This window comes from Diadema setosum, chromosome 14 (assembly GCF_964275005.1).
Source record: "Diadema setosum chromosome 14, eeDiaSeto1, whole genome shotgun sequence".
Lineage (NCBI taxonomy): Eukaryota > Metazoa > Echinodermata > Echinoidea > Diadematoida > Diadematidae > Diadema > Diadema setosum.
Window position 1 is genome coordinate 30,413,570 of NC_092698.1, and position 25,004 is coordinate 30,438,573.

The 25,004-nt window shown below is 38.7% G+C and overlaps 1 protein-coding gene across 1 annotated transcript; it reads left to right on the forward strand.

Annotated features, from left to right (window-relative positions):
- Positions 1-8,442: 8,442 nt before the first annotated feature.
- Positions 8,443-23,724, forward strand: LOC140238274 (transient receptor potential cation channel subfamily M member 5-like). The gene is made up of 14 exons (XM_072318209.1): positions 8,443-8,449; positions 9,639-9,724; positions 10,647-10,787; positions 11,521-11,577; positions 12,522-12,678; positions 13,354-13,600; positions 14,193-14,394; positions 15,256-15,402; positions 15,980-16,072; positions 16,859-16,987; positions 17,617-17,868; positions 18,382-18,550; positions 19,599-19,749; positions 23,424-23,724. The coding sequence occupies exons 1-14, from the start codon at positions 8,443-8,445 to the stop codon at positions 23,722-23,724; spliced, it is 2,139 nt and encodes a 712-aa protein (XP_072174310.1).
- Positions 23,725-25,004: the final 1,280 nt, after the last annotated feature.

Sequence of the window (25,004 nt, forward strand, 5' to 3'; positions counted from 1 at the left end):
GACATTGTTGGAATGCTGCTGGTATGAGACATGGTGGAGAACTGCTCAGCTTCGACTTGACATAAGATCAACCAAATGTATTTAAGCTTGTGGCACTGTAAAAGAAAACAAACAAACAAACAAAAAACAAAAACAAAAAAAAAACAAAACAAAAAGGCCTTTTTGATGCAGGAATATCTGCATGCTGTATAAGTTTGGTTTTGATGATGTAATGTGTGTGTGTGTGTGTGTGTGTGTGTGTGTATTTCAATGTTTGTATCTTTAGTTAAGGGTGCTTTGCAGATCTGCTCCTAAGCAGTGAGGGGACATTTTAAAAGGAGAAAGCAAGAGGAAGAGGGAGGAAGGAAGAAACATAATTAAGTAGAGTATAGAATTATAGACAATATGTACTGTAGGTTCAAACTACTCCTCTTTATTAGCTTCACATAAATTAGTAATTACTGTATACAATATATTACTAGAGATTACTATAAAATTGGCATGTGTGTTTTGAGTAGCTTTAACATTCTTCAATTTGTTTGGACTATGTCAAGTCTGTGTGTATGTGTGTACAGGCTGTATGTGCATGTGTGTTATTATCATTCTTCTTCTTATTATTATTATCATTATCATCATTATTATTATTATTACTATATTATTATTATTATTATTATTATTATTATTATTATTATTATTATTATTATTGTTATTATTATTATTGTTGTTATTGTTATTGTTATTGTTATTGTTATTATTATTATTATTATTATTGTTATTATTAATATTATTATTATTATTATTATTATTATTATTATTTGGCAAGTGGACGAATTATACCCAGAATACAAACAGAAATTCATATTACGTGATATAAAGTGTGTGAGTGATATCAAAAGCAGATTGTTTCCTTTGAACCAATTTGAACTTGTCGTTGCTTGACATGACTAGGTACCTGGGCCCAAATGCTTACAAACTTGCTTTAGGACTAAATTACAAAAGGAGAGATGAAATGAATGCATCTTTCATCCAATCATAACCTAGAATTCAGCAGGAACTGATAAGTCTTGCTTTTTGATGTTTAATTTGCTTTACACCAAACATCAGACCTCAAAAACCAAGGAATGCCAGTAAAGCCAAAGTTGTCTTAAATTGATACAAAGTTCCACGAACAGTTCTGTTGAAAATCTGACCTTTCAATACCTCGTTGCTCCCTCTCCATACACACTCTTTTCTTTCCATCAGGCAAAAGCCAAGCAGATGCCATAAAATGCAAAGGCATTTTACTTGCTAGTTTCTGCTGGTTGTGTGGCAGTATCATTAACAAGGAATGATTTTGTCTTAGTAGTGTCACGAAACCTTACTGTAGTCATTGCTTTGCCAGCATTATAAAGTTCGAGGCTTGCTATTTTTTTCCTCGGGGGCTTTTGCGTGTATTCAGTGGAATACGAATATGGCAGCATCCAGTGAAAATGATGTGGTGAATTCCGGTGCCAAGGAAGGAGAAAGCATGGTAAGGTGGCAAATATGTGTTCAAGCCATGATTATTTTCTTATAACAGTGAATTTCACTTTCAAAATATCAACAACGTGATTTCAAATAGAACTATGGGTTGAGTCTATAAGAATGAATATATCATAATACTGTAAACAGTCATCATATTGAATATTCTTAATGTAATTACATGTACATGTATGTACGTACATACGGTACATGTTGTATATGAAAACCTGTTAAATAAGATTCTTTCTAAATCATATTCTCAGAATGGAGAGATATTCAAGAGGAGCACTTTCATGTAAAAAGAGTTCAATGATAGAGAAATTGTAATTACATGTAGGTCATGGTTCATGACAGTGGTTGAAACCTTTCACTGAATTGTTCTGCATTTTGCCTTTTTCATTTGATTTATGGTGATCCATATCACAAATGTGTACATGTAAAAATTGTTTCATCTCAAAGGACTTTGTGAAACAGTTATATGATTGCCAGGATAGTGCTCTCTGCGAAAAGCCAGTAGAATACTTGATATGCCCCCTTTCACATTTAGTCCTGTAATCAAGTCTTGTCATTGCAGAATGGCTTCTGTGTGTCCAATCAACAATGTTGCAATCAAACACCCCCCCCCCCAAAAAAAAAAGGGGGGGGGGGGCAAGACAGTCTATTAATGATAGTAGTAGGAATGGGGTGAGGTGGGGAGTGGACATGAAACTTTTGAGAAAGAGTAAAATCTTGGTCTATGTGAAGTAGGCCTATACTCCCAGAGGCATGGGTGTTGTTGTTGACTTTAATATGTGCATAATGATTGATGTTTACCATCAGTTGTTTCATTCATTTTTCTAGAGATCTCTTCCAATGTCTGCATTCATGAAGGGACGCAGTTGTGTGCAGTACCAACAAAGCGGTAACAGGTGAGTTTATGATAACCAAAATATACCTAAAATGCCCTTTTCTGACCAAACCTACCACCAGATGTAAAATGTCCAGTAGTATTGCTGTTTGGTATATAGCATGGAACCAGACCTACCACAAGATATAGGTCCAAAAGCATTGTTGTTTGGTATTAGCATGGAAAATATGTGATTTGTGCAGAGAGGGCAAAGGTGATCCTTGGTGATTGGTCAAGATTATGAGACTCATCAATGACTGAATGAAGAGCCAAGCACATGTGCACACGTATTATGGCATATATGATTGTGTGAGACATGCAGGTATATCCTAGTCAGCAATGCACAGCTGTCTCTGTCTAATCAGCGTCTTCATCGTCCATTCTTTGTTCCTCGTGTCTAAACTGCAGTACACCAGATAATCCAGTGTGCTGCTGTGGCCAGCCCCCATCAGCCCACTCCCCCAGCGCTCTGGCCAGCCAGGACCCAGAGAAAGCCTGGAGACCGGAGACTCACACCCGCTTGGTACCAGAGATAAGACAAGATAACAGAGGAAGTGACAGGGAGTGCTTCAGCCATGGAGAGCTGGGATTTGACATGAAACGCACTGTCAGGGGCCAGAGAAGGGAGCACTGTACCAGAAAGGTTGGTTTTATTATGCCTCCGCCACGAAGTGTTGCCGGAGGCATTATGTTTTCGGGTTGTCTGTCCGTCCGTCCGTCCGTCCGTCCTTCCGTCCGTAATCAATTTTGTGGACAGCGTATCTGAAAAACTGTGAGAGGTATCATAATGAAATTTGGCATGTATATGTATGAGTGGGCGAAGTTGTGCCTATCAACTTAAGAGGGCACATGATCAAGGTCAAAGGTCAAAAGGTCAAGGTCAAATGCTCAAAATTTCACTATTTCCCCTATATCTATGTAATGCCTGGAGGTATTTTCTTGAAACTTGGTGTATACATGAACTACCAAATAAAGATTCCCCAGAGAGAGTTTTGGGTCATGAAGTTAAAGGTCAAGGGTCAAAGGTCAAGTGAAAATGTTAAAATTTCACCTTTTTCTCCATACATGTATCTCAGAAATATTTCAAGGTATCTTCATGGAACTTAGTATATATGCATGTACTGACTGGCAGTGATCATGTAGGGAATTTAGGGGTTAAAGGTCAAGGGTCAAAGGTCCAGGTCAACTCATCAAAATGTCATTATTTCCCTCTTATCTATGCAATGCCTGCAGGATTTTGTTCTTGAAACTTAATGTATGCATGTATTACCCAATATAGATTCTCTTGGAAGTTTCTTGCCCAAAGGTCAAAAGGTCAAAGGTCGAATGGAAGTGCTAAATTTCACTTCTTCTTTAAACTTATAAAAGGGTCAAAAGTTGGGTACAAATGAAATCCTCAAATCCCCAAATACCTGTACTCTTAGACAGTATAGCCATATTCATCCAATTAAACCTAGTTCAAGGAAACTGAACATTCAATGCATTTGTGACAAACCTGTCATTTTAATATTTTGCCAGTTATGTAAAACTGTCATCACACATTGTCAAGACATTGTGCTATAAACCTATTCAGAGAACCATGCATTATGGCGGAGGCATACCAGTCGCCATAGCGACATTTCTAGTTAACTATGCTGTAAGATTCAATTACTGTAAAACATGTTATATTTGCAGCAGTAAATTTTCGCGAATTGGAGCTGATGGCCTTTTTCTTGGCATGAAATTTTTGCGAATTGCCACTGGCGTTCAATGCATATAGTGTAGACAAGAACTCTCACATGCATTTTAATTTTGCGAAACTTGGCGCTCACGAAATTCACGAAATTAAAATGCATGCGAACATTTCGTTTACAGGAGCTGTTCAATGATGATGATGATAATAATAATAATGATAATAACAATGATAAGAATGATGATGATGATGATGATGATTATTGCTATTATTCATTTGTTTATTTATTTATTTATCTATTTACATGTATTTATCTATTTGGCATTTCAGCATAAAATATGAGGAGAAAGTTATATACATGGTATAAAGAATACATGTATGGTGATTTTAAGTGCATACAGCTGGTTGCCAAGGGAAGAAAAGGCAAACTTAATCACCAAGGCTCTAGGCTTTCCTCCTGTCAGGGAACAATACCACAAAGGCACAAGAGATGGAGAAGGAAAGGAAGGTTGAAGTAAACAAAGAAGGAAAAAGAAGAATGAGAAGGAAAGAAGGAGAGAAGAAGAGGAGTGGTAAGAAGTAGGTTGTTTTACATGGAAACCAGCAAGTTATTACTTGTGCCAAAAGAATTTTTTGTGTGGACATATTGTAATATTTGATATCTTTCCTGTTCTCCTCCCACTGAATATTATCATTATTATTATTTTCTTTGGGGGGAGGGGGTTTGGGGTTGGAATGAGAGGAACAGCCCATACCAGAAACATTCATTGTTGAAAGGGACATATTCATCCATCTCTCACTTCTCAGTATGTTTACATTTTCACTCTAAGCACATCACGGTTTACAGTGACTCTGACATGAGAAGTTTGGTTCACTTCATGCTGTCCGAATGGAAACTCCGCCCACCACGCCTGATCATCTCTCTCCTTGGCGAGGCTGACAGACTGGCAGCCTCAGATTTACAGAGTGTCATGGATGCTGCACGAGAAACGAGTAAAAAAAGAGGACTCTAACCCTATGGCCCCAATTCACAAAGGTGGTACAATTAAAACCATGGTTTAAACCATGGTTTATGCAGATTTCTTCTGTGTAAATACGATAGACAGATTGCGTACGCCAAGAGATAGAAAGATGTCCGGTAGCAAACGTGCATTGATATGCGCATGTCAAAGGTATGCTATTTCATGCTAATTTTAGATTATGGTACAAATTTTGTATCATGGTCCAAGTTTAAGCCACCTTCCTGAATTCGGGCCGTTATGTGCCAAGGTTCAAGTAGCTTAACTCGCCAGATGTTTTCATTTGCATTCAGTACCGGGGGTAATCCCTAGAAACTGAACCTAGTTGTGAAGGTAGCAAGCCCGCTCAGGTGCAGCAATGTTCCTTAGTCCAACAGGAGATCAAGGTGACACAATAGGAATTAGGCAGATTAGGTAATCTCAATTAATTGACAATTTGCTTCCAGACAACTGTAGAACAAAGCACTCCAGCTTGCCTGCCAGTCAGTACTCAGAGCTTAGTAAGAGGTCAAGATGGCATCAGCTGGAATGAAAATATAGTAGTGGATCAATGTGCTAGTACTTTTACACACATTTGATGCAGTCTAAGGTTAGAGTGATAACTTGGTAATGTAAATGGAAGATCTAGAATCGGCTTTTGCGGTGTACAGGGCATCACCACTCTAGTGACACTAAAAAGTGTGTCGCAAAAGCACAATTTGCTAATGCGTAAAAAACACTGATGCCGCCGAGAAAATAGCGCATGTACAAGATATCCATCGTTTTACAGTTGCTCATTTGATGAGACAGTTATAAATGTATGAATTTCTGAATTAGATTTTGGGCAGTTGGTTTGACACTTTTCCACTGTTGATATATTCAGGAAAGGAAGACAATAGTCATTTCTCTCTTGCATATATATGGGAACAAGAGGCTTTTACAGTACTTATGACCCAAATGTATTGTTCTTTGTTGATGAAGGGGGATGGATTATCAATGATGGGCACAATGAGCTCCAATTCAGAGGTTCCAGGGAACACTCCAGGGGCAAGGGGACAGAGACCAGAGGTGTTCCTGTGATTGGCATTGCTCCCCTCTCTCTCCAGGAGCTGAAGAGAAGAGTGTACTTCACTCATTCGCATCCATCATCCATCTCCATGGTAACGTTGTGGAAATTGTCATATTCAAGCTAATAGTTGTGAGAATCTTTGATAACTACACCTTAGCCCTACTGTTTGAATAATATGCAACAGTGGTATGTTACTGTGACATACAATGTAAATGCCTGAGCAGCATCCTAATTGGATGATTCTACCACCGGAAGCAGACTCGCTCTTGATATGACACCTCATGCATAAAATGTGTGTATATTTTGTGTTCTCTTTGTATATTCTCTCTCACCTCATGCATAAAGTGCCTGTATATTTTGTGTTCTCTTTTTATATTCTCTTTCACTTCTGTATATTATTCTCTCTTTCTTTTCCATCACCAAGTTTCTCCTCTTCCTTCTCTCTCTCTCTCTGTCTACTGGTATCTATGTAATGTTTCTTTCTACATCTCTCAGGAAACCGATAACAAACCAGTTGTTGACTTCAACTACACTGTGATCAGAGGTGGAGGAGGTGGGCGGGGCAGGAGGCTCCAACCGTGCCACACCCACTTTCTACTGGTTGCCGATGGCAACGTTCCAGATGTGCAGATGACAGTCCAGGCAAAGCTTGAGATGGCTTTGTCTCAGCTGGTCATGATGACATGTTAGTATGGCATAGACAGCACTGCACATTGGCACTGGTCAGATGGTCCCTGACCAGTAAAAATCACTGTTTGACCAGTAACTTTTTCAGGAATGGACCAGAAAAATGGGAAAACTGGGTACTTATTGGTCCAACAGATCAATGGGACCAATAGGAAAAATAGGTTAGTGTGTAGCCCTGGCATAATCAGACATATGATGACATAAATGGTATCCCGGGGTACCAAACAAAAATCAGCCATTTTGTTGAATTATTTTTTTTTTTTTAAAAAGGTTGTACCCTGGGTGCCAAAAAGAGGAAATTATTTTGGTGCTGAAGCTAGCGTGCGCTAGCCACCGCAGTGCACTGCACTAAAGCACATGCTAGTGGTATCGCAGCTTCCATGCACACATAGTATAACATGCAGTGGCATGGGAATGACTATGTACACGCACACACAGTGCATGCATTTTTCTCTGGCTGTCCTCGAGTGGACGTGAGGTGGCGCTACACAACGCGGTTACCCAGTGTACTACGGTAGTACCATGGGGTAACGCGTGATGCATCATTTGCTAAATGTGTAGTCTCTGTCAATAGATAGGCCCTATGGAAGGTTGACCTCAAAGGGAAATATTATGCCTTCCCAGTAAGGAAATGTGTCACTTTCTGTTGAAGAGTGCAATGTGTATTTTCTGGCTAGTCACAATCCATACACACAAAAGATCTTATGGCACTGTATGTAAAAGGAAAGATGATAACCCAGTTAAACGAGGCATGAGCTGATTGTGTGATGTAAGCCATTGTACATGCGCTGCAAGTACATGAAAATATTCAAGTAATACGAGGGAGAAGAAATATATGCACTCTGCTTCATGAATTAATCCCTGATATTTCGTACGTGTACTGCAGTAAAAAAAGAAAAGAAAAAAAGAAAAGATGCTATCATAATGAAAAACAAATCACATCTTGAACGTATCATAATTCAATAACAGATCCTTGATGTATACTTCTTGATGGCTGACAAAATCGTTGAAAGAATGTTTCAATACTATTCCAATGAACTGTTTGCCTCAGAGAATAATTTCCTAGTCAAAGATAGTGACCAAAAAAAAATGATACTTAGGACACTTTTATAATTCAACTTTTTGTACTCTCTGTCTACTCATTGTTATTACACTTGTCTACCTCCAAAAGCTCCGGAAAAACTGGCTGTTCCAGTGATTCGTCTGGTGGCTGATGGTCACATGACCAGCAAGGCTTTGGACCAATGGAAAGAGGAGGATGAGTGTACAAGGTTTCCAGTAATTTGTATCAGGCCACCTGATGTCTTCTCGGATGCAACGTGAGTGAAAATGATGCAAAAACCTGTGAAAAGTTCAATTACAAATACACTGTGCACTATTATCATTGACATTTCAATTTAAAAAACCCTTAGTCCATGCTTTTTGGTATTTCTTGAAGTCATTCCTGCTATCCAAGCCCATTGTTGTTGTCAATGTGAAATCAGAAAGTGATTGAACATGTAATCCCAATGCATTAGCTGAAGTTTCCTTCAGTAGGCTTCTGCCCATGTAGCTGTGAATGATCAAATTGAAAATATTTGGATTGATTGTTTGTTTTTGTTGGTAAATTGATGCAAATGATGGAATTGATGGAAACCATCTTGTAGTCAATATGACTGGTATGTGTGTCACTGTCTTCAGATTATTGATGAGAGCATGATACAGTCAACATTGTGATATCCTATGCTGATAATCTCAGACTTGTGGAATTGAAAACATTGGAGTATTTGGAGTGCATTTTGTGGTTGTGATGCAGGGCCGGAGAACTAGATGACTCAAATATGACTGAAATAGACAGAGATACCATAGATAAAGATGGTGATGGTGAAATTTCTGATGGAGGTGGCATCCCATCCATGGAGACGAGTCAACACGGACCTGGGAATAGATTTTACATCAATAGCCCACTACTGGAATCTGAAATAATTTATGCTGCTCTTTCAAAAGGTAATAAAAAAGGTTTGTTTTTTTTCACTGCTGTAAGAAGCTTGTTTTGTTGTTTGTTGACCAAAATAAGTGTAGTGCAAAAGCTGTCATCAAGGACAAAATACGGCACTGCAATTTTGTGAGCTACACTGATAGCAATTTATAGACACATAATGAATTGTAAATGTTAGGTATATAATGGACATGTTGCAAATTACGCAAAGAATAATTTCACAGTGATACTTGTTTACCCCAACAGGTGATAACACAGCGAAAGGGATCATTTAAACTTGGAAGCATCTTGTAGCCTAATTAGCTGACTCATCATACTGCTGTTTTCTCTTCTCCCCCCTCCAAATTTAAACTCCAAGAAAATGTAGATCTCAAGAATTTACCCATTAACATCTAAATCAGCACATGCACAGTGTACTTGTGTGAGGGAATTGTATCAGGGGCTTGTTTCATGAAGAGTTGCGATTTATCTTACGCTCAATTTATTGAGCATAACTCGGTAAATCGAGCATAAGTGCGATATTGAACATAAGTCCTGTTTCATGAAGACACTTACACTTGATTTCAAGAAATATCAAGCGTAACTTTCAGTAGATTGAGCGTTACTAGCAATCAATCGCAAAGTTTGTTATGAAACGCAATTTCAAATTGTTTGCAATTTACACTCAATCTGTATGAAGCAGGCCCCTTATGTCATTGTTTGGTTGACTAGGCTCTGCTGTGAGACTATTCTCATGGAACTGCACTTCTGTTGAGAAATTATGGATTCTCCTTTTCAAAATTTGTGGAGGCAATATGCTCTTTTTCCCAAATAAATAAAGACAATATAGGAATAGATTAACTGTGTGTTGTATCTCTGTAATTTTACAGTGTCTCCTGTCCACCAGTTCTACCTTGCTGAGGCATGGGGCATCAAGGACGTGGTAGACCAAGTCCTGAGTGAAGCCAATATTGCAGTAAGACATTGTGCTTTGATGTAGTCTCCGACAACAGAAATGACAACATATGGACTAACCATACTTATGGAAGACCCCACGTAGACTAATGCATTTGAAAGTTGGACACTATGCTTTTGTGCATAATTTGTATACCTGCCAACTATTCCTACATAACCCATAATGCCTTTGGGGAAATTTTGCTGCAGAAATTATTTTTCATCTTTTATTCATTAAAATGGCAATTCTGAATTTCATTGCAAGTTCATACTAGAGAAAGATTCGATAGAAAAGCAAAAATAACGTTCAGCAACAACAAAAAAAAGAAGAAAATGAATAAATAAGAAGCTTAATCTTTTGAAATATTTTGCTGATTTAAGAATTGTTACATTTATTATGCAGTGAAACGGGTTTTGAACTTCTGCAACTGAAATAGATAGATCTGTGGATGAAGAATGAAGTTTCCAAGTGAACTTTTTTACCCTACCTTGTGAAGCACAAAAAGTGAATAGTAAATGTCATAACAGATACAGCACAAAACCACAAAAGTAAAGTTTATGGGGCTTGACTGTTTGTAGAAATATATATATATATATATACAATTTTTTTTTTTTTTTTTAAAGTCAGGAAAGAAGAAGCTTTGTTCAACCACATATTCCTATAATTGTGAATATCTGCTAATAGCAATGTGTGGGAGATACATGTATGTAGGTGAAAATTCCCTTTGTTCATGAAACTTTTTCTCCCATTTATTCCCATCTGTTGAGTTTCAGGATTTTGCAGGTATGAATTTGGTGTTGATTCATTCACATATCTGTCCCTTTAGTGACGATAAGAAAACCGTGACTGTTATTGCCAGTAGATGATGCTGCATTTACTTATTCATTTATTTTGTCTATTCATGTATTATTTTATTTGTTTTTGTGTTGTTTTGCACGCTCAGGAGAATCAAGAAGCCTTTGCTGCGGCAATGGACCATGCACTGGTCAGTGGACGCATTGATACTGTGGAAATATTGCTCCAAAACGGCTGTGATCTGTCAGTTTACTGCGACCCACAGAAACTCACCGTATTGTACAACAAGGTGAGCGAGATCTTCTTATCTCAAAGCAGATGTGCTCATGCCTAGAGTAGATGATCATCACTTTCACAGATCTTATCACAAATTTTGTTTCCTGTGGTAGATTTTAACCTGTCTATAGCGGTCACAGACCCACATGGAGCCGTAACCTAGTCAATAATTCAGCGTGTTCTTCTGCTTTGTACCCATGCCAGTCATTTGTGTGTAACGTTCAGTGATCGCCATTGCTGCACTCATCACTCATTCAGTCATGATAATACACTAGTCTAAGCTTTCTTCACGACTATACACATGCTAACTGTGCTACAATTTGATAAACACCAGCATTGTTCAATGAATGAAACACACATGTGCATATGTATACACATACAATCATGAACATGAAAGTATTTGTTGATGTATACAATGATGGTACATGTAGGCAATGCACACAAAAGTTGGATAATCTGTCGATAGCGGCCACCTGTCTATAATGGCCACTCTTTTCGTCTCCCTTGGGTGGCCAGTTTGACTGTAGTAACCTATTTGATGCCATCAGGGGGGTGTTTCATCAACGTTTGTCAGCGCAAAAAGTTGTCATCGCTGACAATCACCATAGTAACAGTCAGTGACCAGAGCATCTCAGCCAATCAAAACCAAGGATTTTGCTGAAATTGTCAGCGCTGACAAACTTTGATGAAACACCCCCCAGGTCAACCACAGTAAAATGACTTTGATAGTAATCATTTGTCCACAGATCACATCACACCCTGTTATTGACATTCTGAAGGAAACGGCTTGGAAGAAAAGGAAGGTAGATACTGGCATTGTTCTCTTTGCTGAGGGGTTTATGTTGTCTTTCATTTGCCATTGTGTATCGAATACAATTTTATGGTGCATTCATACCAGGAAAGTGTAATGCACTCTGCTCGTGACAACCCTTGCTGTGAGATACAATTTTGGAGGTTTATTTACAGGGCTTCATTCCAACTCTCAATAAGTGTCTTGTTACCATTTCAAGGATAGTAGGCCTACTTGTGGTTTTAGTACCATGAGTAACATAATGCATTGTGCATGTGACAACCCTTGGTGTGAGATGATAAAAATACAGCCATAAATATCGATTGCATCCTACTGAGTATCTTTGTACATGCCTGATTGAGTAAGGTGATAACAGTTTTATGAAACCAAAACTTGTGTGTTTATGTGTCTGAGTGTGTGGGTGTGTTCAGTGCCGCATGCAAAAAATTGTCTTTACAGGATGGGTGATTAAAGCACTGTTCATGCCCCCTTTGCCCAAATTTTTTTTTTTTTCCATTTTACAATTCTGTATTCAAAGTAAATACTTTTATCATCTGTGATCACGGTGACACGACATTTGGTCCCGAAACAGTTGCTCCAATCTAATTTTCTTCAAGGATTTAAGGTTGGGTTAAGGGTTGTGTTGGGGTATTAGATTTAGTTTAATGTGAGGATTAGCATTACTGTTTTGTTTGTGGGTAGAATTTGTGTTTGGCTTAGTGTGCAGATGTTTAATGGGAGCAACTGTCGCAGGAGCAAACGTCATGGAACTGAGAAACAATGTAACATATTACCATGATTTTATTTCAGTTCTATAAGTGAGTAGTACATTGTATATGGAATAAAAAGGGCACACTCTAAAAATATCAAGGATCATCAATACCCCCTCCCCCCCCCCCCCCCCTCTGCTATGCTGATGCTGTTAGTAGATGTGACCTTGCTACAAAACATGTACAGAGTCAATGGATTTCACTGGAGGATGTTGGAGAAGTCCTCTTGGAGCTGACCCTTGGAACCTATAAACCCATCTTCATGTGTGATAGATCCAGCAAACAGATCTCCCTGGTGAAGGATGGTGAACCGACTCAACGGGGCAAAGAGATCCAACTCCAAGGTAATGTGCATCAGCATGCTGGTTTAAGAGTGATACACTAGATTTACAGTTGCTAATATGATTGTAGTAATGATGATATAAACCTTGATTCTTGATCAGCACTTGTGCTATTGTTAATTTCCCATTTGCCAATTGTATGTGCATATAATAATTTTGTATATCATGCTGACATTGTTTTGTGTATTTGATGTGATATTTTTGTTTTTTATACACTCTGTTTTGTATAGTCAGTGGATGCATTTATTCATTCATTTAGTCACATATAAACTCGTTAGACTGGTACAGTTAAATTTCAAGTGATGCAAAGAAATTCTACCCAAAGCACTGGCAATACAAAATGTACATGTGCAGTAATATAGTTTCATAAACAGTCAAGTAGATTTTTGTGCATCTTAGGTAACTGCAAGTTAAGGAAAGAAACAGAAGCTAAATGAGTCTGACAAGATGGATGAGGATATGCACAAGCATTTTTTTTTGTAATCCTTGTAATCAATATAGCACTGTTTAATATACATATGAAAGACGATATTAGACGTCATACAGTGCCCTTCATTCATCCACATTTAGTGCATGTAAACACATATGGAAAAAATAAAAGCAAGTCCTGAATCTTGATTTGCATTTGTGAATAACTCAAATTTGCGTTTGGTTCTGTCATAAATTTGTCAATTAAAGAAACAAAGATCAAATCTCCAGATATGTCAGGCGCCTCGGGGAAGCCTTCGCAGGATCTGACCCTTGACCTCCACCAGGAGCTCTTCATCCTCTCCGTCGTGTGCCACCGGGCGGAGACAGCGGCCTACTTCTGGCAGCATCTCAAGGAGCGCGTCGCAGCGGCGCTGACGGCCACCCTCATCCTGCAGCAGCTGGCTGGGTTCTCTGATCGACGGAGGGACAGTAACAGCATCCAGAATCTGAGCAGGTGTGGTGTTGATTCCCATCAAGATCTCTTTTTGTGTATGTGTTAACCAGCTTCATTTTCACTATTCTTTAAAGAGGAATCCTGTCTCTTACTTCCTGTTTAAAAATGGGAGGTTTTGCTCTTCAACATATTTGCAAGTCAGCAGTAATGTACATAAATGGAAATGTTGTGTGCATGTAGCTTTGTATCACCTGATTTTAACATGAATGCAGAATACACTCCTGTTCCGTGAAGTAATTAAGATAGAATGATTTTATGGAGTGCAATATGATAATGCCATTGATTTAAAGATGAACACAGAATAGTAATTTGCTTTTTTTTTTTTTTTTTTGCCAAATAATTGCAGAGCCTTGTTCAACCAGCACTTTTGCTCACCTGTAATTTCTATTTGATACTATCATTTCATAATATGACTAGTGCATCAGATGGCTTGATGAAATATAAAAAAAACCCTTCTTTTTATTATATCTTCTAATTTTTTGACATAGTTCCAATCATCTGGCTGTTTTTGTGCCAAGCGCTCTGCCACACAGTTTATCTGCCACATGGTAGCTCTTTCTTGTGACCCATTTCCCTCCCTCATCTCCCTCAGGACATACTGTCAGCTGGCTGAAGACCTCATCAATGCCTGCTATGCGGAGGACAGACTGGCCACCACTGCCATCCTGGCCGGGTCGGCTGGCACCCTCTGGGGCTACACACCCTGTCTGCACCTCATTGTCACCTTACAGGACTCCACCCTTGCAGCACAGCCAGGGGTGCACTACGTCACGCGGGTACTGTGGGCGGGGCAGGTATCCCAGTCGTCTCTGACAGAAAAGTGGCGCGTAAGCATAGGACGGGAAACTGTTTCGAATCTTACGGTCTACAATCAAAAAGTTGTGGCAGTATATAGTATATTTTTGTAGTTAAATCCAGGGTTAGTCTGCCCTTGCAATTACAAGTAAGAATCACATGGATTCCCTTTCAGAGATCCCATCGACATTGACCTAGTTAGAGTCATTTAGCATTGGAGCTCCTTATGTCAAGGGGTATATAATGTTACATAGAGAAATAAACTCATGCTTTTAATAGGGGCTTGGAAATGCTTGTCATGTGCCATTTGAGCTGGTCTTGGGATAAAAGCAGATGAATCATGCCTTCATCAAAAAAAAAAAAAAAAAAAAAAAAGGAAGAAAATCAATGTGTTATGCTGTTGTTGTGTCACATGCCTGATTTTTTTGGATTACAAAACATCAAACCTTAAAATACTGACAGGTAACATATTTTACGAGGAACATAAAAAGGTTCCCGATACTGCAAGCAAAATGGAGTAATTGCAGTGCAGAGAAAGTCACGTGTTCCATGTTTATTGGTCTAACGTAGGCTGGAAAGCTTGTTTTCTGGTGTCCCCAAAGTAAAGATATGATCAGTGACAAAGACCATACATTCATCTATAGGTATAAGTGTTTCATGTTTAAACAAGTAGATATAAGAGTGAGATCTTAAATCCTTTATTTGGAGCATAAACTTATCTCCATTAGCATGACTTACACAGCAATTAAAGCTGAATATCTGAGCTTACGTTTTGCAGGTCCCAAATATATTCAGTTTAAAGAGAATAATCAATCCACTACACTCAGCTGTTAAAGTGAATAATCCTCCAACATCCTCAGGTTGCCCTGTGCCTGGTCTGTCCACTACTTGCGCCATGGCTTCTGACATTCACTGAAGGGTCAGCACCACTGAAAAGTACTGCATCCAGGAGGGCTGAGATAGAATTCGTAGATGAAGATGGTACAGCTGATTCAAACGAGATCGAGGTAAGCTTCTGAGCGCTTCTGTGTTAGGCAAAGGTTTAGAAGGGTTGAACGATTGTAATCATGGGAAGATTAACATTTTAAAAGGCCTCAACATTACACATTTTGAAAGATGTGATAAGGCTATGCTTCATGCACTTGAGAATTGTGCTTGAAGGCAAGTCTTAAAATGTTTGTTACTCTTCATCTTTCTCATTACTGTACAAATGGACAGCAAAATACAGATTGCACAGATATTCTTGATGTAGTTTCCGAAGACAATCTCTTTTTCTTTCTTTCTTTTTCAGTCTTGCAATGCAGTGATATATATGCACAAGTTGTACATATTGACATTATGATTGTTCATTTTGTCTCTCCTTGTCTGCTTATTATACTTGATCCTAAAGGGTGCCAGAGGCATTATGGTTTTTGGTTATCCATCTGTCTGTCTGTAGCACCTATGCCCATCTTTCCCAGATCTCATTACTGTGCTTCAAGGAAAAAGCAAATGTTTAGTGAATTTTGCTAGTTACCTGTCCCAGGTATGCCACAGGAGGTGTGATTACTGGGTAAATGTTTGTTTGTGCTTTATCACATGTAGACCACGACAGAACAGAGGAGCAAGTGCACTGATGCATGTCTGGATTGTTGGAAATTTCTTCAGTGTCCTGTGATCAAGTATTGTTACAATGGGGTGAGTGCTGTGAAAGCGTGGTCGAGTCTCTGTTAGAATTGTCATAGAGCATACATGGTGTTTATTAGAATACCTCTACCCATCATCAAACATCAGTATGGTTTGGAAGTTGCTGTAAATACTTGGACACCTGTAACAGCAGACTCAATTCAATTGGACCATCACCACATAATGGGGTACCTGTTAGTGGCATACTCCTGTTGATTTTGTGGGATAGAACTTCAATTTCAACTCTCCCTCTGTATTCAATGAAATGTTCTATTCTTTGTCAAATACTTTGATTTCCTTGCTACAACCTACTTTTATCGACCCAATGCAATTTAACAGACAATATTGGATTTGTTTTATTATTTGATCGATTTGAACACTTGGTATTAGACTTTCAAATGTTTCTGAATAGCAGAAAAAATATGAGAACATGCATATTCTTGATTAGAAATATCTTTTTTTAATAAAGAGGGTGACTGATAAAGAGAGAGAGTGGAAATAGAAAAGAGTAATGTGGAAGTGAGTTGTTCTTGTTTTAGCCACTTTAAATGGCTGTACTTGTAGTATTAATGAAGGTCTATCAAGTGTCATTGGTTTTATTTCAATGAGACTAGTTGGCTATCAATCATAGTATATAGTACTGGTACCTAGAAAGCACATTTGGACGTGGGGAAGAATTCTTCAAAATGTTTATAGTTGATATATAGATGCTGCGCGGTGGGCAATCTCCATATATCTCTTTATCTCTCAAAGTCGCTCTCTATCTCTCTATTTCTCCTGTCTCCTGTTCTGGTACAGATTTCCAATGTGGTTTTCCTCATTCTGTACAGCTACATCCTCCTCTGCCAGTTCAACCTCCAAACCTCCACAGCTGACATCATTCTCATTGTCTGGGTTGGTGCCCTCTACCTCAGAGAGTTTGACCAGGTGGAGTCAAAATTTAATGGTCTTAATGTCCACCTGTGATTTCTCCTTCTCCTCCATCTTCTTTTCTAGTCCCCTTCTGAGACTCAAAACAAGAAGTCATTAATAATCGATGGTAGTGCATGCCTGTGTATACATGGTATGTGTTTGCAAAACATCTTTCAGTGACAAATTTCCCAGCACTGTAAGCTAAAACACGACCATCAATGACTAATCCTTGAAGTCAGTCACTGATTATAACAATTGGAAACACAGTGCTCAATTCTGGTTGGTCAGTTTGGAGAGAGGTTTGAGTGAGATTGCTGACATATCAACTGGTATGTGATTGAAAGCCAAATAAATAATAACGATAATAGTAATAGTAGTAGTAGTAGTAGTAGTAGTAGTAGTAGTAGTAATAGTAGTAATAGTAGTAGTAGTAGTAGTAGTAGTAGTAGTAGTAGTAGTAGTAGTAGTAGTAGTAGTAGTAGTAGTAGTAGTAGTAGTAATAGTAATAATAATAATGATAATATTAATAGTGATAATAGTATAAAAAATCTTGTGTGGTAGAGCCCTTTGCTGCCAATGGTGGGTGTTAATGTAGCACATACAATGTGTAGAATGAATGTGTTTGTCACATCCTGGTTTATCAGATCCAGGCAGGTTGGTCCCTCAGCTGGTCCCAGCGGGCCAGGTCCTGGATCTCCGACACTTGGAACCAAGTGGACCTCCTGACCCTCCTGGGCTTTGCCCTGGGGATGGTCCTGAAGCTGACCGCCGTCAGCCTGGGGTCAGCCAGGGTGGTTCTAGCCGTCACACTGATGGCCCTCTACGTCAGACTCTGTCTCCAGTTCTTTATTGCCCACCGCTACGCCGGTCCACTCCTCGTCATGATCAGGAATATGGTATGATGACTGTACAAGGAGTTACTGGAAGAGCAGAAATTTCTGTGAAGATAATTTTTTCATGCATGGACAGGGTAGATGAATTTTACGTTTTTTATTTCATGGACAAACGACAATTAAACAAACCCTTCAACCAGCTCACCATGGCCACAGTGGCCTAGGGTTTTGGCAGCAAATGCTAAGGTAAAAGGTTACTGGTCCACATCATGGCAGCAATTTTGTCATGCTACTTGACCAGTGAATGTGAAGAAGAACACATAAACTTTCACTGTGATATCATCAGTTGAGGATCAGAAAGGTGCTAGTCCCTTCATTTTTCACAGCACAATTTATGCTCTTCTATCTCTACAATGAAAATATGAGTATGTATTGGATATCAACCTGTCTGGCCCTCATGAGATGCAGGATGTAAAATATGAGATAGTAAATCAGTTCAAATCTGATGTAGTGCATAGATGATAGTGTCATGATTTTGCCAATAAATCTGTATTTCTGTGCCGATCCTACATACAGCTGAATGACCTGTGGTACTTCCTCGGAGTTCTGTTTGTGTTTCTCATTGGATATGGCATCGCATCCCAAGCCATTCTCTATCCCAACACCACGGACCCAGACGCCCTGGCTAGGGGTGTGCTGTTCATGGCATACTTCCACATGTTTGGAGAAACTTTCCTGGATCCAGGTGGGTGGGCAAAAATATGAATGATTGATGTAACTTGTGTATTGACACACCCATAGAGATGCTAAGTGTACCCTGATCAGCAAATTGTTTTGTGTGTTTTTCTTTTTTGTTTTGTTTTGTTTTTTTGCTGTGATGGCAGACCCTTTGCAGTAAAAATATGATAGAGTTACTGAACATCACATTTGTAAGAAAGGTAGAGGTATTTCAAAATTTTGTAGGCTCTACACTTTCCAATTTGGACCAGTAATTTAGAGAACATCCTCCATTTTATCAAATTAGAACAATATTAACCAAAACCAAGAAAAGAAATAAAAAACTGACTACAGAAATAGTAATGATGCTTCTCCTTTTAAACACAACTGTAAGAAAACTCTGCTTGCATGGGTAGGATGAAGTCAACTGTCCCCCAAATCAGACACTAAGATGCATCACAATAAGTTTAGAATACCACACTAGCCTGCTCTGTAAGAATGGAAAGGTTTCAAATTCTAGAACATCCCTATAGTTTGAAACTGGGGCAGGATGTACTGTTGGTGCTAAACTCTTGATGATTGATGAAGTAATATCTTCACTTTTCAGCCAAATGAAATTATTTTGCAGCATTCCCAGCTTTAAAGGGATGGAGCAGTTTTGGTTCAGATGGGGCTTGAGGTTTCCAACGTTTTTTATTGATGATTTTTGAGATAATGAGAAACCTGTCATTAAATATGAAAGAGCGCATAATTCTGCAACGAATTCAAAGTTTATTTGATGAAAATTGGTTTTAAAATGGCCGAGATAACCAGAACAAAGTGATCGTAACAAAAGGTGGGACCCACCTTTTATTATGGTTGCTTTGTTTACTTTGCTTTTGTTTTTAATTCCTAATTATCTCACAAATCTTTAAATGCTGAATTCTCACCTTAACCAGTACTGTACCTTCCTTTAAAATATCTCTGGCTCCACCAGGATACTGTAGTTTCTGAAGTCACATGAAATATTTTACAAATATCTGTGGTATTTTACTGTAATGTTGCGGTGCTATTGTATGTGTGCCTTTCTGCCACAGAGCCTGACACGGACTGTTCCACCAATGCCACCCTGATCATGGCGGGGGTGCGTCGGTGCCCCGAGTTCCCACGGGTGGGCGTGGCGCTCCTTGCGATCTACATGATGATCAGCAATGTCCTCCTACTCAACATCCTCATTGCCATGTTCAGGTGAGGGGAGATGCTTCTTCGGATCAACAGCTAACCCTTGGGCTAACCCTTGGGCTAACCCTTGGTCTAACTCTTGAGGTAACTCTTGAGCTAACTCTTGCTGTGATTTGTTCGCCAAACGGCACAGGCATCTGAAAAATAATTGTTAGTGAACAGAGATTACGTAATCCCTTTTGTGTCAGCGTGGCCTTCCTGTTGGATTGAGGCACATTGCTACACCTGAGTGGGCTTCTTTATCTACAACTAGGTCAAGTTTATAATCGATTACTAAAAGCTGAATGCTGATGGGGGAAAAAAAAAAAAATTACAAAATAAGCTAAATGCCTGGGCACATAAAGGGTTAAGGAACCCTAGGGGATGTGTTCACAAAGAGTTAGTTGCCTTTATCAAGTACATGTACAATGTATGCCTCAGTTATTGCAATCTCAAAGTCTTACAAATGCTTGGTTTACTTTTCTTTACTTGAGATTAAACAATTGTTCAAATGAGAAAATCCTAAAGTTGTTGTTGTTGTTGTTGTTGTTATTATTATTATTATTGTTGTTGTTGTTGTTGTTGTTGTTGTTGTTGTTGTTGGGGTTGCCTTTGTTCCTGGTTTAGTGGATTATTATTGCTTGGAAGCTCTAACATCCTTTAATTCACATTCATCAGGGGTATAAAACGAACTTAGTTAAAAGGGATATACATAAGGCAATCAGTTAATACTCTGAAATTCACCAACATTCACAGTAATAGCTAATCTGTGCAATCAAAATAAATATCTATATTCATGTCTACATAACAATTATTTAGGGCCTTCAGAATTTAAATCACATTATAGTATGAAGGAGATCACACTGCCTGTGACCATGAGTTACAGATCACTCTCCCTCTCTCAATCTCTCTCTTTCTGTGATAGAAGTAGAAGTCATGAAAAGATTGCGTACTTCTGTTTACGTTGTGGTACCTCCAAAATAATTGAGCTGTAATTGCAACTAACTCTATTAAATTCTTATCAGCTTTGTGCACACATTCGACACACATTTAAAAACATACCACGTAAACTCACCCACTAAGTCACCATGATCAGGGAGACAAATAGATACTCGTACGGTTACACTAATGGTGTCTGACCGTCAAAGTCATTACAAAAAATGTTCCTTATCATAGACATAGAGGAAGTGCCTCATCACTCTATCTGCAGTGGCAGCCACTTAGCCACCTAGTGTACAACCATGACCTAATGAATCTTAAAGGGAACCCAAAGCCAAAGAGCAATGTGGATTGAGTGAAAGCAGCAACATTAGTAGAACACATCAGTGAAAGTTTGAGGAAAATCGCACAATCGATGGAAAAGTTACAAATTTTTAAAGTTTTGGTGTTGGAACCGCTGGATGAGGAGACTACTAGAGGTTATGATGTAGTGTCGACAACAACATAAAGAAAATATAAAGAAAAAAAATATTAACTTCTCTAGCATAATGAAAGTCCACTTAACTAACCGCTTTCACAAAGCAGGGGGAATAATTGCTACCCTTAACATATGTTAGTATCAAGTTGATGGAATGTGTAATTTTCATGAAAAATGAATTCTTGTGGAATTCCCTTTTTACTTTCTTTATCATTGTTGTCCACACATATGTCATAATCTCTAGTAGTCTCCTCATCCAGCGGTTCCAACACCAAAACTTTAAAAATTCATAACTTTGCATCCATTGTCCGATTTTCGTCAAACTTTCACTGATATGTTCTACTAATGTTGCTGCATGCTTTCACTCAATCCACATTTCTCTTTGGGTTTGGGTGCAGTTTTGAACCATGCCTAAATTTGTACATGACTTTGGCACTTATGAATGGCTTTCAGTCATGCTGTACTCCTTGTGAAGCACCAGTCTGAGTTTTTATAACTCTTCTCACATGGTGCACCTGTGCCTGGTTCCTGGTTCCTGGTTCCTGGTCACTAACTGTTTAATGTTACCTTGAGAGAACCACAAATGATTGTTAATTGTTATCCTTGTCCTGTTTTCCAGGATGTCTGTTACACAGACTAGTTTGTCTGGCTTTCACCCTACTCTTTACTGAAAGTAAAGTTGGATTGTATGCATGGAAGTGTTCTGACACTTTCCCTGTACTAGCCATTTATGTTATTAAACACAGTTAAAGAATATCATTTAATGAAACATACTACCAGTGAGTAAAAGAGGCACACATAGGACGTGAAATTTCAATATGTTCTGTCCATGGACAACAGACCAAATATTCCAACCACTAGTATACAAATATACTTTACCTTGAGAGTTTCTTGTTAAAACTATCCATGGGCAGAGGTGACAGCAAAAGAACTATTCACTGAGGGGTGCAGCCTCAAAGTGAATAGTTCTTTTTGAGGCACTGAGGCCTATAGTTTTAACAAGAAACTCGAAATTAGGCAAAGTATATTTGTTTTATATTTTTGATCTATTTTGGATTCTACAATGATCCTACATTAAGAAGCATGTCACTGTACATGATGTCGGAACTGCTTTGTGATGTTTGTTATAAAAATATTACATTTACAAGCGTGACGCACGGTGTTAAGGTGCGAAGCGATGCACAGTGTCAGAATTGTTTTTATGACGTCACAATTGTTTTGTTAGAAATTGATACATTTCACAGAGTGAGAGTACGAGCAGTGTGCAATGTCAAAATTGCTTTGTGGTGTCACAATTGTTTTGCTAGAAATTAGTTAGGCCTACATTTCAGTGACGGTGCAAAGCTGCGCACAATTTCAGAATTGCTTTGTGACATCATTTTGCAAATAGTACTTTATGGAGTGTCAACTTTCTGAAATAGCTGAAAATATCTATAATCATGTGAAGCGCTTTCAACCAATCACCAGAGGATAAAATTTTGATCCAAAATAGAATATCAATAAACTGCGTCTATCCAATTCTTAACTAGATGTCAACTGTGCAGAAATAACTTTACTAGGTGATACTGTACATATATTGCATTTAGAGGTGTGATATAACACTTGACATACCCATGGGAGTGATGCTTTTCCCAAAGAACGTAAATCTTCAGGAAATGCTCAGTGCTGAGGGAAAATATTGTCTTGAGGGGGAAAATATAACTTTCGAGGGATTGTTAAGTGTTATACAGTATTTGAAATCATAGACAGGGCAATATTTGTTATATTACATGGTCTACATACATAATAACGACACATCACTTCATAAGAGCCTCGTCAACCACCAGTCAAATTCTTTAATCATATATATTACCTGACATGACTTCGCTGCTGGCAATATGACAATTTTGATCCTTCTCTGCATTAGTCACATGATTGCATCATGACCAATCACTGACCAATATTCACATAAATGTTATGTAGACCATCTGATATTCTTTTTTCCCCCCTCACTGGGATATTTATTATTCTACATCAAACATATCGTCGTGCGCATGGCAGATTGTCGTTAGCGCGCTTCCCTGCGCCTGGCAGATTGTCGTTACAGCGTGGGAGTGCGCATGGCAGATTGTCGTTAGGGTGTGGGAGTGCACGTAGGGTTAACAACATTCTGCCATGCGCACGGAAGTGCTCTAACAACAATCTGCCATGCGCACGGAAGCGCGCTAACGACAATCTGCCATGCGCACGACGATATATTCATCTGAACACCATCTAATATTCTTGGTGAATGTTTCTCCTCCAGCAATACATTCACGCAGGTCCAGGAACACAGCAGCCTCTACTGGAAAGTGCAGCAGTACCACCTGGTGATGGAGTTCACTCGGCGCCCCATCCTGCCTCCTCCTCTCAACATCCTGCTCCTGCCCTGGTCCATCTGCATCGGGCTGGTTTCGCTCGTCAAGAAGACTCCCGAAAGGAGCCCAGTCTTTGGCAAGTTTTCTGACATATTCATTAGTGGAAAGTGTTGCCAGGAACTTATAAAGAAAAAGACAAGTACATGTCTGTCATATGTGGAATGGAAGTTGATGATGAAGATGAAATAAGAAGAAAGCTGTTAGACTTGAATAGTTGACTTGTTTCGGGAAAATCATGATAGTGGTCACTGCGTTCATGAAATTAAGTACTTCACATCATATCATTTGTACTTGCAGTGATGAAGCAACAATGAATTATGTTATTTCCTTTTGTGAGAAAACTTGAATTGAATTGTTAAATTGTCATTCTTTTTTCAATTGAGTGTTGATATGTACAGAACCCCCTAAATTTTCCCTTTGTTCACAAACATATCAGGTAGACCATATGAGTCACTATTTGAATATTCAGTTTCAAAGAAAACATTGTGTGGAGATCCAAAAATTGTACAATCAAAAGATTCGCAGACAGATATTCTGTATCTTGCCTGATTGTTATAGAAAGTCAATTCAGAGCATGTCTTGATTTCTAAGTTAGAATCACATAATATCAGATAACAAGCCTTTTGTTTTTTCGTCATAGAGTAAAATTTCATCTTGTTTCCTGTTCATGGGAACCCAGAATAGCTACAGAGTCAGCAGATTTTCCTATAGCAATTTCAACTCCAGATGCACCTCCACTGAGACATTTGGGTTATTCCCACAAAGGCATCAGATAACTCTTTGCAACTAAACCACATGCCATCGCACTCCTCATCCATTCTCAACTGAAGGAAGCTGAATATGATACCCCTGATGTAATTTCAGCTCATCTCTTCATGACATGTCTAAATTGTATGATTACCTCTGCACAAGTTTCCCCCAAAGCATAATAATTATATCTTGCCAGTGATTTTTGCTTCATGAGGCAACAGTTCCTGTGTACAGTGGAAGTTTTACAGAAAATGTGATGAAATGGAGTCCAGAGCCACACCCTATTTGAGTGATTGCACTGAAGCACTAACAGTCACAGTGATTTGAATAATTGCCACGACCATGTCACATCAAGAAATCTCACAAAAACTGCTATAATGCCCTAGCAGTGATAGTTATTAGATCTCCACTTTCAACATAGTGTACATAGGTCTTCTGTAAAGCAGAGCCGTGAGTACTAGGGTTCATGGACAAAAGAAAGTTTCATAGATTTCACCTGAATAAATCATCAACTTTTGTTTTATGTTGTCAAACTCAACATCCATACAGAGGCCTACGTTCTGCCTTCTCAGGGGGCCAGGCTGTTGTGGGACTTTGAAGAGCAGGTCTGGCTGAAATACCTCAGTGAAAAAGAACAGGAAGATTCAGAGGATATCAGCATTGGGGAGGTCTATGCAAAGTAAGTGATGACTTTCATTTTTGTGGTCTTTTTTTTTTTA

What these genes read in the sequence shown, in the direction of transcription:
- LOC140238274 (XM_072318209.1), top strand. An exon ending in CAAAGAGATCCAACTCCAAG is followed by an intron (nt 12,679 to 13,353) that starts GTAATGTGCATC and finishes TGTCAATTAAAG; the next exon opens with AAACAAAGATCAAATCTCCA. An exon ending in TCAAGTATTGTTACAATGGG is followed by an intron (nt 16,073 to 16,858) that starts GTGAGTGCTGTG and finishes GTTCTGGTACAG; the next exon opens with ATTTCCAATGTGGTTTTCCT.